Here is a 14,196-nt window from a genome sequence, read left to right on the forward strand (position 1 = left end):
CAAGGATGAGTTGATGAGCGAGGTAAGGTAAGGGAGAAGGTCTCCGGAAATGGTCTGGAGAAGAGAGGAGGGGATAGGGTCAAGCGGGCAGGTTGTTGGGCGGCCGGCCATCACAAGACGCAAGATTTCATCTGGAGAGAGAGGGGAGAAAGAGGTCAAAGCATAGGGTAGGGCAGTGTGAGCAGGACCAGCGGTGTCGTTTGACTTAACAAACGAGGATCGGATGTCGTCGACCTTCTTTTCAAAATGGTTGACGAAGTCATCCGCAGAGAGGGAGGAGGGGGGGAGGGGGAGGAGGATTCAGGAGGTAGGAGAAGGTGGCAAAGAGCTTCCTAGGGTTAGAGGCAGATGCTTGGAAGTTAGAGTGGTAGAAAGTGGCTTTAGCAGCAGAAACAGAGGAGGAAAATGTAGAGAGGAGGGAGTGAAAAGATGCCAGGTCCGCAGGGAGGCTAGTTTTCCTCCATTTCCGCTCGGCTGCCCGGAGCCCTGGTCTGTGAGCTCGCAATGAGTCGTCAAGCCACGGAGCAGGAGGGGAGGACCGAGCCGGTCGGGAGGATATGGGACATAGAGAGTCAAAGGATGCAGGAAGGGAGGAGAGGAGGGTTGAGGAGGCAGAATCAGGAGATTGGTTGGAGAAGGATTGAGCAGAGGGAAGAGATGATAGGATGGAAGAGGAGAGAGTAGCAGGAGAGAGAGAGCGAAGGTTGCGACGGCGCAATACCATCTGAGTAGGGGCAGAGTGAGTAGTGTTGGAGGAGAGCGAGAGGGAAAAGGATACAAGGTAGTGATCGGAGACTTGGAGGGGAGTTGCAGTGAGATTAGTAGAAGAACAGCATCTAGTGAAGATGAGGTCAAGCGTATTGCCTGCCTTGTGAGTAGGGGGGGACGGTGAGAGGGTGAGGTCAAAAGAGGAGAGGAGTGGAAAGAAGGAGGCAGAGAGAAATGAGTCAAAGGTAGACGTAGGGAGGTTAAAGTCACCCAGAACTGTGAGGGGTGAGCCATCCTCAGGAAAGGAACTTATCAAGGCGTCAAGCTCATTGATGAACTCTCCAAGGGAACCTGGAGGGCGATAAATGGTAAGGATGTTAAGCTTGAATGGGCTAGTGATTGTGACAGCATGGAATTCAAAGGAGGCGATAGACAGATGGGTCAGGGGAGAAAGCGAGAATGTCCACTTGGGAGAGATGAGGATTCCAGTGCCACCACCCCGCTGGCCAGATGCTCTCGGGGTGTGCGAGAACACGTGGTCAGACGAGGAGAGAGCAGTAGGAGTAGCAGTGTTTTCTGTGGTAATCCATGTTTCCGTCAGCGCCAAGAAGTCGAGGGACTGGAGGGTAGCATAGGCTGATATGAACTCTGCCTTGTTGGCTGCAGATCGGCAGTTCCAGAGGCTGCCGGAGACCTGGAACTCCACGTGGGTCGTGCGCGCTGGGACCACCAGGTTAGAGTGGCAGCAGCCACGCGATGTGAAGCGTTTGTATGGCCTGTGCAGAGAGGAGAGAACAGGGATAGACCGACACATAGTTGATAGGCTACAGGAGAGGCTACGCTAATGCAAAGGAGATTGGCATGAAAAATTAACTAAACAACTGGGGAAGCGAGAGAGCAGGGCCTCCCTCACTAACAATTCACTGAAACACTAAAACACTAAAATATAACTTTTCTAGCTACCACTAGAAATTAAAATTGATGTAAACTACAGTGGTTCAATGTTTCCAGGAATAGGCTCAAACTTAGTTTATTCCGCTAGCTAACTTGGTACAGTATTCTTCCGTGAAAACCCACCTAGTGCACCGTGTCCTATGACGCCGTAGCTAACTAGCTAACTAGCATGCTAGCATCCTATAACACACGGTTAGCACCAATACTTGGCAGTATGCACTACCCTCTGTAGCACCTTACGGTCGGATGCCAAGCAGTTTCCATACCAAGCGGTGATGCGTCACTGGGCATCTCGCGGCTGGGTTTCCCTTTGTAAGCTGTGATAGTTTGCAAGCCCTGCCATATCTGACGAGCGTCAGAGCCGGTGTGCTAGGATTCGTTCTTAGTCCTGTATTTAAGCTTTGACTGTTCAATGGTTCGTCAGAGGCCGTAGAATGATTTCTTATAAGCATCCGGATTAGTGTCCGGCTCCGTGAAAGCAGCTGCTCTAGCCTTTACCTCAGTGCATCTGTTGTCCATGGCTTCTGGTTGGGATATGTACGTAGGTCACTGTGGGGACCTTGTCCTCAATGCACTTACAGTTGAAGTCAGAAGTTTACATTTAAACTTAGTTTTTCACAATTCCTGACATTTAGTCCTACTACAAATTCCCTGTCTTAGGTCAGTTAGGATCACCACTTTATTTTAAGAATGTGAAATGTCAGAATAATAGTTGAGAGAATGATTTATTTCAGCTTTTATTTCTTTCATCACAATCCCAGTGGGTTAGAAGTTTACATACACTGAATCAGTATTTGGTAGCATTGCCTTTAAATTGTTTAACTTGGGTCAAACGTTTCAGGTAGCTTCCCACAGTAAGTTGGGTGAATTTTGGCCCATTCCTCCTGACAGAGCTGGTGTAACTGAGTCAGGTTTGTAGGCCTCCTTGCTCGCACACACTTTTTCAGTTCTGCCCACAAATCTTCTATAGGATTGAGGTCAGGGCTATGTGATGGCCACTCCAATACCTTGGACTCCCCCTTTTTCCTCCAAACATAACGATGGTCATTATGGCCAAACAGTTCTATTTTTGTTTCATCAGACCAGAGGACATTTCTCCAAAAAGTACGATCTTTGTCCCCATGTGCAGTTGCAAACCATAGTCTGGCTTTTTTATGGCGGTTTTGGAGCAGTGGCTTATTCCTTGCTGAGTGGCCTTTCAGGTTATGTCGATATAGATACTTGTGTACCTGTTTCCTCCAGCATCTTCACAAGGTCCTTTTCTGTTATTCTGGGATTGATTTGCACTTTTCGCACCAATGTACGTTCATCTCTAGGAGACAGAACGCGTCTCCTTCCTGAGCGGTATGACGGCTGCGTGGTCCAATGGGGTTTATACTTGCGTACTATTGTTTGTACAGATGAACGTGGTACCTTCAGGCGTTTGGAAATTGCTCTCAAGGATGAACCAGACTAGTGGAGGTCTTTAATTTTTTTTCCTGAGGTCTTGGCTGAGTTCTTTTGATTTTCCCATGATGTCAAGCAAAGAGGCACTGAGTTTGAAGATAGGCCTTGAAATACATCCACAGGTACACCTCCAATTGACTCAAATGATGTCAATTAGCCGAGTCGGTTAGGACATCTACTTTGTGCATGACACAAGTCATTTTTCCAACAATTTTTTAGACAGATTATATCACTGTATCACAATTCCAGTGGGTCAGAAGTTTACATACACTAAGTTGACTGTGCCTTTAAACCGCATGGAAAATTCCAGAAAATTATGTCATGGCTTGTCATGGTTCTAAAGCCATAACATAATTTTCGGGAATTTTCCATGCGGTTTAAAGGCACAGTCAACTTAGTGTATGTTACCTTCTGACCCACTGGAATTGTGATACAGTGATATAATCTGTCTAAACAATTGTTGGAAAAATGACTTGTGTCATGCACAAAGTAGATGTCCTAACCGACTTGCCAAAACTTTAGTTTATTAAAAAGAAATTTGTGGAGTGGTTGAAAAATGAGTTTTAATGACTCCAACCTAAGTGTATGTGAACTTCCGACTTCAACTGTATGGCAAACCAAGGTTTAGTGCACAGGGTACAGGGTGTAAACGGTACAGTGAAATTATTCTCCTTTTGTGACTGAGGTAGGTTTTAAGTCATGCCAGCCACAATTTCAATTAATTCGTTGTTTCTATAGGAATTTAGATTCTTCAATTGTATACATTGTAGCCTGGACTTCTAACCTGTGAGAAACATTATCAATAAAACATTTATTCCTTGGTCGCCACTATGGGACTTTGTGAAGTATGTGCTGCAGTCTGAATCAGATATCCATAGTTGATATGTTTCATAAGGCCTAATCTCAGAGCGACTGCTTTGGAAATTAGAACTTAGAAAGTTATATTGCACAAAAACTTTGAGTCAAGGGCGAGGAAGTTAGATGGTAAGACTGGTCAGACAAATGTTGAGCCTCAGAGAGAGAATGAACTAGAAAAAGTATTCTGTCTTTTCGAAGAGATACTCGACTTTGTTATAGAAACGAAAAGGTCAGTTAAGGAGTCTCTGGCCTTGGAATGGAGTGAGTGAATAAGCGACATATTGAAAACATAAAGAACAAAGGCATTCATCACTGTGTGTACGGCAGGGATGAAAAAGAAAAGGAATCTTTAGAGCAGTATTGATATAGTTCTGCTTGGTGCCATGACTCATTTGTAGAGTTTGGAAGGCTTGCAGCTTTCTTCTACATCAGCGCTGGAACAGAATCACACCCCAAATCTATGGGGGCATCGCTTCAATGAGGAACACTGAATAATTAAAACACGCAGTATCGGCAGCTCCAATCACCTACTTTCAGCCAGGTAGCATCAGAGGGCAATGGAATGTATCATTTGATAAGAGATAGTAATATGAGTACTTTTTTAGGATCTTCAGAGGTTCAAAAGCTGTTTTGAAAAATGTTACTTTATTTATGGAACGTATGGTATTGTCAGACATCAAGGGTGGGTTTTTGTTTTGCATTATTTTTGCTGCATTATTTTGTTTTATACACTGCTCAAAAAAATAAAGGGAACACTTAAACAACACAATGTAACTCCAAGTCAATCACACTTCTGTGAAATCAAACTGTCCACTTAGGAAGCAACACTGATTGACAATACATTTCACATGCTGTTGTGCAAATGGCATAGACAACAGGTGGAAATTACAGGCAATTAGCAAGACACCCCCAATAAAGGAGTGGTTCTGCAGGTGGGGACCACAGACCACTTCTCAGTTCCTATGCTTCCTGGCTGATGTTTTGGTCACTTTTGAATGCTGGCGGTGCTTTCACTCTAGTGGTAGCATGAGACGGAGTCTACAACCCACACAAGTGGCTCAGGTAGTGCAGCTCATCCAGGATGGCACATCAATGCGACCTGTGGCAAGAAGGTTTGCTGTGTCTGTCAGCGTAGTGTCCAGAGCATGGAGGCGCTACCAGGAGACAAGCCAGTACATCGGGAGACGTGGAGGAGGCCGTAGGAGGGCAACAACCCAGCAGCAGGACCGCTACCTCCGCCTTTGTGCAAGGAGGAACAGGAGAAGCACTGCCAGAGCCCTGCAAAATGACCTCCAGCAGGCCACAAATGTGCATGTGTCTGCTCAAACGGTCAGAAACAGACTCCATGAGGGTGGTATGAGGGCCCGACGTCTACAAGTGGGGGTTGTGCTTACAGCCCAACACCGTGCAGGACGTTTGGCATTTTCCAGAGAACACCAAGATTGGCAAATTCGCCACTGGCGCCCTGTGCTCTTCACAGAGGAAAGCAGGTTCACACTGAGCACGTGACAGACGTGACAGAGTCTGGAGACGCCGTGGAGAACGTTCTGCTGCCTGCAACATCCTCCAGCATGACCGGTTTGGCGGTGGGTCAGTCATGGTGTGGGGTGGCATTTCTTTGGGGGGCCGCACAGCCCTCCATGTGCTCGCCAGAGGTAGCCTGACTGCCATTAGGTACCGAGATGAGATCCTCAGACCCCTTGTGAGACCATATTCTGTTGCGGTTGGCCCTGGGTTCCTCCTAATGCAAGACAATGCTAGACCTCATGTGGCTGGAGTGTGTCAGCAGTTCCTGCAAGAGGAAGGCATTGATGCTATGGACTGGCCCGCCCGTTCCCCAGACCTGAATCCAATTGAGCACATCTGGGACATCATGTCTCGCTCCATCCACCAACGCCACGTTGCACCACAGACTGTCCAGGAGTTGGCGGATGCTTTAGTCCAGTTCTGGGAGGAGATCCCTCAGGAGACCATCCGCCACCTCATCAGGAGCATGCCCAGGCATTGTAGGGAGGTCATACAGGCACGTGGAGGCCACACACACTACTGAGCCTCATTTTGACTTGTTTTAAGGACATTACATCAAAGTTGGATCAGCCTGTAGTGTGATTTTCCACTTTAATTTTGAGTGTGATTCCAAATCCAGACCTCCATGGGTTGATAAATTTGATTTCCATTGATTAATTTTGTGTGATTTTGTTGTCAGCACATTCAACTATGTAAAGAAAAAAGTATTTAATAAGATTATTTCTTTCATTCAGATCTAGGATGTGTTGTTTAAGTGTTCCCTTTATTTTTTTGAGCAGTGTATATATGTATGTGTATATATATATATATATATATATATATATATATATATATATATATAATTTATTTAACTAGGCAAGTCAGTTAAGAACAAATTCTTATTTACAATGATGGCCTGCCCCGGCCAAACCCTTCCCTAACCCAGACGACGCTGGGCCAATTGTGCGCCACCCTATGGGACTCCCCATCATGGCCGGTTGTGATACAGCCCGGGATCAAACCAGGGTCTGTAGTGACACCTCTAGCACTGAGATGCAGTGCGTTAGACACTGTGCCACTCGGGAGCTCCAAAAGGCCATGTCTATGCCTGATATTGAAACTACGCTTTTAGATCCGATAACAAATAATTTGGACAACAATGCTTTGAGGCCACAAGGTGTTCAAAAGTATCCTATCCTAGTTTTTGAAATAGACATGTCTGAAAAGCAGTCACATTTAGTGACCCATTCGCCTTCACAACATTGACACATTCATGTCCTTGTCCAGAAGTGCTCACAGCCAGATCTGATCACGATTGGATCACAATCTTTTGCTCGTATACTCCTGACATTATGACATAAGTGGGCACATTCTAAAAATACCAAACAATTTAAACCACCAAATCTCTAACCTATTCCTTAACTTTTCATTACAATAAAGCAGAATCAGATTAAATACTGCTATGCTCAAGAAGCCATTCTGAAACGATTATGCTATTTTCAAAGAATTAATCTGTCACCACATTACGCCCTAGGCACCAGACTCACCAGGCTCTCTGCTGTCTCTACGCCTCTTGTTGAATCGATGGTGAAATATGTCCCCGTGCCGAGCCCTCTGAGTCTTCACTCCCGTGACCTTTCCTCCTCTCATCTCCTTTGTTGTCAATCAGCTAGGGGACACTGTGGCATAGTCGCTGGCCGTAGTACTGTCACCAGCTCGCTCCCCAGACAGCCAGGACATTGTAAAACGCCGGGCTCGGTCAGCACGGGCTAATTGGGTGGAGTGGAGCATCAGGAGAGAGGGAGGTGACTGATGCTAGCCTTGCTGTGTGACTCCATTACATGTTGCTGTGTGGAGAAATGGACAGCGGCCCGTGTATACTGGAGGCTACTGGAGGCTTGCTGAAATGGAAGTTGTTTTTATGTGGCCACTTTTTAATGCAATACATGAACTGTATTTAGAACCATGTCTTGTAAAGTGTGCTGTTATTTCAAGATTCAACACTGAAGCTGCCTGGTCAAAAATAGAGATTGAATGGAAATGAAAAGAAATGCTGATATGGTTTGGGTTTACTGTAAATGACACATTCCACTCTGTTTCTACATGTGAGTCGAAGAAATGTGTTTCGCCAAGGTTGCTTTGTGTCTCATTTCAGATGCCGCTCGTACGAGGACTGCTGTGGCACGCGCTGCTGCGTCCGAGCCCTCTCCATCCAGCGGCTATGGTACTTCTGGTGAGTCCTACCTACCAGGCTGTCCTTTCCAATGGATCGACATTTACTCTGCCCTCCCCCTCTAACTCCCCTCCTTCCCTCCATGACAGTCCCAAGGCTACATCCGTCGTTATTGGTATTCAGGGCCCCAACTCAAGGGTTCAGGGGGTCAGGCAGCCAAATCAATACCCCACTCCAGAGATGACTCTGCGGTGTTAGCATACAGATAATCCCCTGCGACCATCACCCCTGTGACCTCTCCAAACAAGGTGTTTTGTGAAATGGCCCTTGGCTGGTAATGAAGAATAGGAGCCTTGTAGTAAGTAAGGGTTAGATGAACTGTGTCTGTGTGGAGTGATATAGGCTGCTTAATACTGAGCATTGAATATGTTGTAGTTAAGCTCTCGAGTCAATGGGGAGCTGATGTGTTGAGACGAAGAGCTTGTTTAGGATAATTATGACCAAAACAATGGCATGCTGAGGACAAGGACATCATGAAACCGTTAGGGACCCAGAAAGAGAAATGCAGCGCACTGGGCACGATCCTGTCAGGCATTGTCTTATACGCCTATTGTGGGATATGCAGTTAAGCATGAAATAGGCCTCTCTTTTCAATGATTAATGCATGTTAGTGGTGCAATTAGCCATAACAACCTCTTGAGTTAGAAGAGTCTAGGGTCACTTATTCTCTCCTTCATCAGCCTTTGTTTTTCTAGTTGAGCCGTGTGGCATCACTGCTTTGCTTTCGCAATCCAACTGCGAAAACAGAACAGGGAACCGCTACTCACCATGGAAACAAAACCATGGTTTCATGGTGCTCTAGCGGGCTTGGGTGAAGGGTTTTGATCCGCGACTGCCTGGTCTCTGTTACCTTTCACTGAGCTTGTGGGTCGCGGCTGGTGTCAACTCAATTGCGAGGTTCTCAAGGCCCACGTGGAAGGTTATGTCCTCGCTCCCCCTCTCAATTTAATGGACACCTGACCTTGTCTGTTTGGAGCGATTGGAGAGATTGGTTCACTCTACTGGCAGGAACTGTGGATATAATGGTTGCTTATTCTGATAGTGCCATGTCAAGGCAAGCTGACTATATAGAGCCAGTGGCAAGTTGAATGCAATTCTCAAACAGATGAGGAAAGTGAACAGGGGTTACTTGTTACACTTCACTCCTGACGAATGTCACTAATGACAGTACACTGGCAGGGATGTCTCTCTAGCATTCATATATACAGTTGAAGTCGGAAGTTTACATACACTTAGGTTGGAGTCATTAAAACTCGTTTTTCAACCACTCCACAAATGTCTTGTTAACAAACTATAGTTTTGGCAAATCGGTTAGAACATCTACTTTGTGCATGACACATGTAATTTACAGACAGGTCATTTCACTTATAATTCACTGTATCACAATTCCAGTGGGTCAGAAGTTTACATACACTAAGTTGACTGTGCCTTTAAACAGTTCGGAAAATTCCAGAAAATGATGTCATAGCTTTAGAAGCTTCTGATAGGCTAATTTACATCATTTGAGTCAATTGGAGGTGTACCTGTGGATGGCCAAAAGTTTTGAGAATGACACAAATATTAATTTCCACAAAGTTTGCTGCTTCAGTGTCTTTAGATATTTTTGTCAGATGTTACTATGGAATACTGAAGTATAATTACAAGCATTTCATAAGTGTCAAAGGCTTTTATTGACAATTACATGAAATTGATACAAAGAGTCAATATTTGCAGTGTTGACGCTTCCTTTTCAAGACCTCTGCAATCCGCCCTGGCATGCTGTCAATTAACTTCTGGGCCACATCCTGACTGATGGCAGCCCATTCTTGGATAATCAATGCTTGGAGTTTGTCAGAATTTGTGGGTTTTTGTTTGTCCACCCGCCTCTTGAGGATTGACCACAAGTTCTCAATGGGATTAAGGTCTGGGGAGTTTCCTGGCCATGGACCCAAAATATTGATGTTTTGTTCCCCGAGCCACTTAGTTATCACTTTTGCCTTAACGGCAAGGTGCTCCATCATGCTGGAAAAGGCATTGTTCGTTACCAAACTGTTCCTGGATGGTTGGGAGAAGTTGCTCTCGGAGGATGTGTTGGTACCATTCTTTATTCAGGGCTGTGTTCTTAGGCAAAATTGTGAGTGAGCCCACTCCCTTGGCTGAGAAGCAACCCCACACATGAATGGTCTCAGGATGCTTTACTGTTGGCATGACACAGGACTGATGGTAGCGCTCACCTTGTCTTCTCCGGACAAGCTTTTTCCGGGGGGCCCAAAAAATCGGAAAGGGGATTCATCAGAGAAAATGACTGTACCCCAGTCCTCAGCAGTCCAATCCCTGTACCTTTTTCAGAATATTAGTCTGTCCCTGATGTTTTTCCTGGAGAGAAGTGGCTTCTTTGCTGCCCTTCTTGACACCAGGCCATCCTCCAAAAGTCTTTGCCTCACTGTGCGTGCAGATGCACTCACACCTGCCTGCTGCCATTCCTGAGCAAGCTCTGTACTGGTGGTGCCCCTATCCCGCAGCTGAATCAACTTTAGGAGACGGTCCTGGCGCTTGCTGGACTTTCTTGGGCACTTTAGGTGCAATATTACTGGTAGCAATATCCTTGCCTGTGAAGCCCTTTTTGTGCAAAGCAATGATGACGGCACGTTTTTCCTTGCAGGTAACCATGGCTGACAGAGGAAGAACAATGATTCCAAGCACCACCCTGCTTTTGAAGCTTCCAGTCTGTTATTCGAACTCAATCAGCATGACAGAGTGATCTCCAGCCTTGTTCTCGTCAACACTCGCACCTGTGTTAACAAGAGAATCACTGACATGATGTCAGCTGGTCCTTTTGTGGCAGGGCTGAAATGCAGTGGAAATGTTTTTTGGGAATTCAATTAATTGCAATTCATTTGATCACTCTTCATAACATTCTGGAGTATATGCAAATTGCCATCATACAAATTGAGGCAGCAGACTTTGTGAAAATTAATATTTGTGTCATTCTTTGGCCACGTCTGTATTTCAAGACCTACCTTCAAACTCAGTGCCTCTTTGCTTGACATCATGGGAAAATCAAAAGAAATCAGCCAAGACATCTGAAAAAAAATTGTAGACCTTCACAATTCAATTCATCCTTGGGAGCAATTTCCAAATGCCTGAAGGTACCACGTTAATTTGTACATACAATAATACGCAAGTATAAACACCATGGGACCACGTAGCCGTCATACTGCTCAGGAAGGAGACGCGTTCTGTCTCCTAGAGATGAACGTACTTTGGTGCGAAAAGTGCAAATCAATCCTGGAGGAAACAGATGCTGGAGGAAACAGATGCTGGAGGAAACAGGTTAAAAGTATCTATATCCACAGTAAAACAAGTCCTATATCGACATAACCTGAAAGGCCGCTCAGCAAGGAAGAAGCCACTGCTCAAAAACCGCCATAAAAAAGCCAGACTACAGTTTGCAACTCCACATGGGGATAAAGATCGTACTTTTTGGAGAAATGTCCTCTGGTCAGGAAGTTAAAGCTTGGTCGCAAATAGGTCTTCCAAATATATAATGACCCCAAGCATACTTCCAAAGTTGTGGCAAAATGGCTTAAGGACAACAAAGTCAAGGTATTGGAGTGGCCATCACATAGCCCTGACCTCAATCCTATAGAAAATGTGTGGGCAGAACTGAAAAAGCGTGTGCGAGCAAGGAGGCATACAAACCTGACTCAGTTACACCAGCTCTGTCAGGAGGAATGGGCCAAAATTCACCCAACTTATTGTGGGAAGCTTGTGGAAGGCTACACGAAACGTTTGACCCAAGTTAAAGAATTTAAAGGCAATGCTACCAAATACTAATTGAGTGTATGTCAACTTCTGACCCACTGGGAATGTGATGAAAGAAACTAAAGCTGAAATAAATGATTCTCTCTACTATTATTCTGACATTTCACATTCTTAAAATACAATTGTGATCCTAACTGACCTCAGACAGGGAATCTTTACTAGGATTAAATGTCCGGAATTGTGAAAAACTGAGTTTAAATGTATTTGGCTAAGGTGTAAGTAGATTTCCGACTTCAACTGTATGTCAATGTTTGTATATTTACATTAAAACAGAAATGGCGAAATGAGTAGGATATTAAATGTGGCACTGCACAAATGATTTGGTATAATTCACATCACATGTTTTGTCAATATTAAAATGGTTTAATATATTTTTGTATAATAATTTAAAAACTGGTGATTCATTCACAATTTACAGTATTCACAATAGAGATCGTCACCACCAACATTATTGACACCCTTGATAAGGGTAAGCAAAAAAGACATACAAATACTGAGCTATGCAAAACATTTTTTTTAATTATATTTTAAACTAATACAATTGTTCAAAAAATGTTCTTACGAAGATGTATCAAAATGATTGGCACCCCTAAAGATTCGTATACATAAAATCAAACAAAATGTATTAACGTTCTACTTTTTTGTGTAATGCTCGGGCGTGGTGGGTGAGGAATCAAACGCAGGAAGCAGCGAGTACAGGGTAGTGGCTTTTAATGGGCCAAAGGCGAACAAACACAAGCCACCCCAAACAGCGATAAGCGCGCATACAAAACAAAGTGCCCCAAACACAGGGGAAAACACAGTCGGCGCAAAACCAACGTACAAGCGCAAACACAAGCAACAACAGAATAAACAATCCCGCACAAAGAGAAGGCGGGCCAGCTAATAATTATAGCCCCGCTAATCACCCCCACTACGAACAGGTGCAAACAATCACAAAAGGGGGGAAAACCAAAAAGGGAATCAGTGGCAGCTAGTAGGCCGGTGACGACGACCGCCGAGCGCCACCCGAGCAGGAGGGGGCGCCACCTTCGGTGGGAATTGTGACATTTTGAAAGCATCTCAGCTTAAGGAACTGTATAGTAGCCTTCCATAGTTTCACTAGGGTATAAAGAGACACGTAAGACACATGTAAAATCCATTTGTCATCCATCACCATGGGGAAAGGCAAAGAACTCACAAACTAAAAGAAAAATGGTTGTCAGCCTTAGTAAATCAGGCAATGGGCATAAAACAATAGCTAAAATAACTAAATGTACCTCTATTAGGTCAATAAGGAAGAACTTTAAAACCACTGTAACAGTGCTAAACTTGCCTGTTAGAGGACACGTGTGTCTTGTCCACACGCACGGTGAGGAAGTTGGTTCTGGAGGCAAAGAAAAATAACAGAACTTGGTCGCATCTTGGTTACCAAGTCTCTTACAATAGGCTCTTTGGAAGGGTTGACAGAAAAAAAGCCTTTTATTGAGAGCAATCACCAAATGTAAATGCCTGGCGCTTGCTAAACAGTAGTGGCACTTGGATATGAACCAGGTGTTATGGACATATGAGACAAAAAGAGGTCTTTGGCCACACAGTGGTGGGTTTGGCATTGAAAGAAAGATGCATATGCAGAAAGGTACCTCATACCTACTGTAAAATATGGTGGAGGATCTTTGATGTTATGGATCTATTTTGCTTCCACTGGTCCTGGGGCCCTTGCTGTGGGCCAAAAACTCCATCCAACCTGATTAATTTTTTTCAAATAGCTCTTACATTGAAAAGGGCATTATCATTTTCTCAATTTCATAGTGTTATTTTGACCTCGTAGTGTGAAAATATTGTTTTTGACTGCACTGCCCTTTAAGTCAATAGCATAACTTGGCCACAAGTCCATCTTCCAGCAAGACAATGACCCCAAGCACACATCAAAATCCACAAATATATGGTTAATTTACCACATAATCAACATTCAGTCTCCGGACTTAAATCCCATCGAATTGAAGAGGGCAGTCAAGTGCAGACTGAAGGATATCAAAGATCTGGAAAGGTTCTGTATGGAGCAATGGTCTAAGATCCCTCCCAATGTGTTCTCCAATCTCATAAAACATTATAGGAAAAGGCTCATTGCTATTTTCCTTGCAAGGGGAGGGTGTACAAAGTATTGAAAATAAGGGTGCCAATAATTGACTTATCTTTTTGAAAAGAAAAAAATGATCTGTTAAACAGGCTCTTTCTCTGAGCAATTTTATTAGTATAAACCAATACAGTATAATTCCCTTTTTTGGAGCGTACAATATAGCTATATAGTATAAACATCTTTGTGTTCTGTAATCACATGAATGGAGAAAGAAATGAATATTAAAGATATCCTCAATCTAATCAAGAACACATACATTGATTGAGGACAGTATCGTCTGTCAGTTGGTATATCAAAACACAAAGATTGCCACACACATTCTTGATAGACACAGGCTTCTCTGCATATGTTACAGTGGCCTGTCAACTGCCAGCTACCTAGGCAGCACAGGGCAGGGGATTGGGATTAGGCTGACAGCGTTCTGCCACTGCGTCAATCTCCCCCACCTGTAGACCTCGGTATAAGCCCGTCACTGTGGTGGTATGGACAGTGCCGTCAGTGTACTCTTTAGCCAGTTGTGCGGTGAACGGGATATCAATCTTATACTTTTTTCCTGCCATTTTCACCG

The 14,196-nt window shown here is 44.4% G+C and overlaps 1 protein-coding gene across 1 annotated transcript in view; it reads left to right on the top strand.

The window, feature by feature from the left end:
* The window catches only part of LOC106590285 (WW domain binding protein VOPP1), a 94,208-nt gene that overhangs the window by 56,425 nt on the left and 23,587 nt on the right, over positions 1 to 14,196 (top strand). Inside the window, exon 3 of the mRNA XM_014181130.3 lies at positions 7,628 to 7,705. Coding sequence (XP_014036605.2) covers positions 7,628 to 7,705 — 78 coding nt within the window. The remainder of the gene's footprint in view (positions 1 to 7,627; positions 7,706 to 14,196) is intronic.

This window comes from Salmo salar, chromosome 29 (genome assembly GCF_965601325.2).
Source record: "Salmo salar chromosome 29, fSalSal1, whole genome shotgun sequence".
In the NCBI taxonomy this organism is placed as follows: Eukaryota; Metazoa; Chordata; class Actinopteri; order Salmoniformes; family Salmonidae; genus Salmo; species Salmo salar.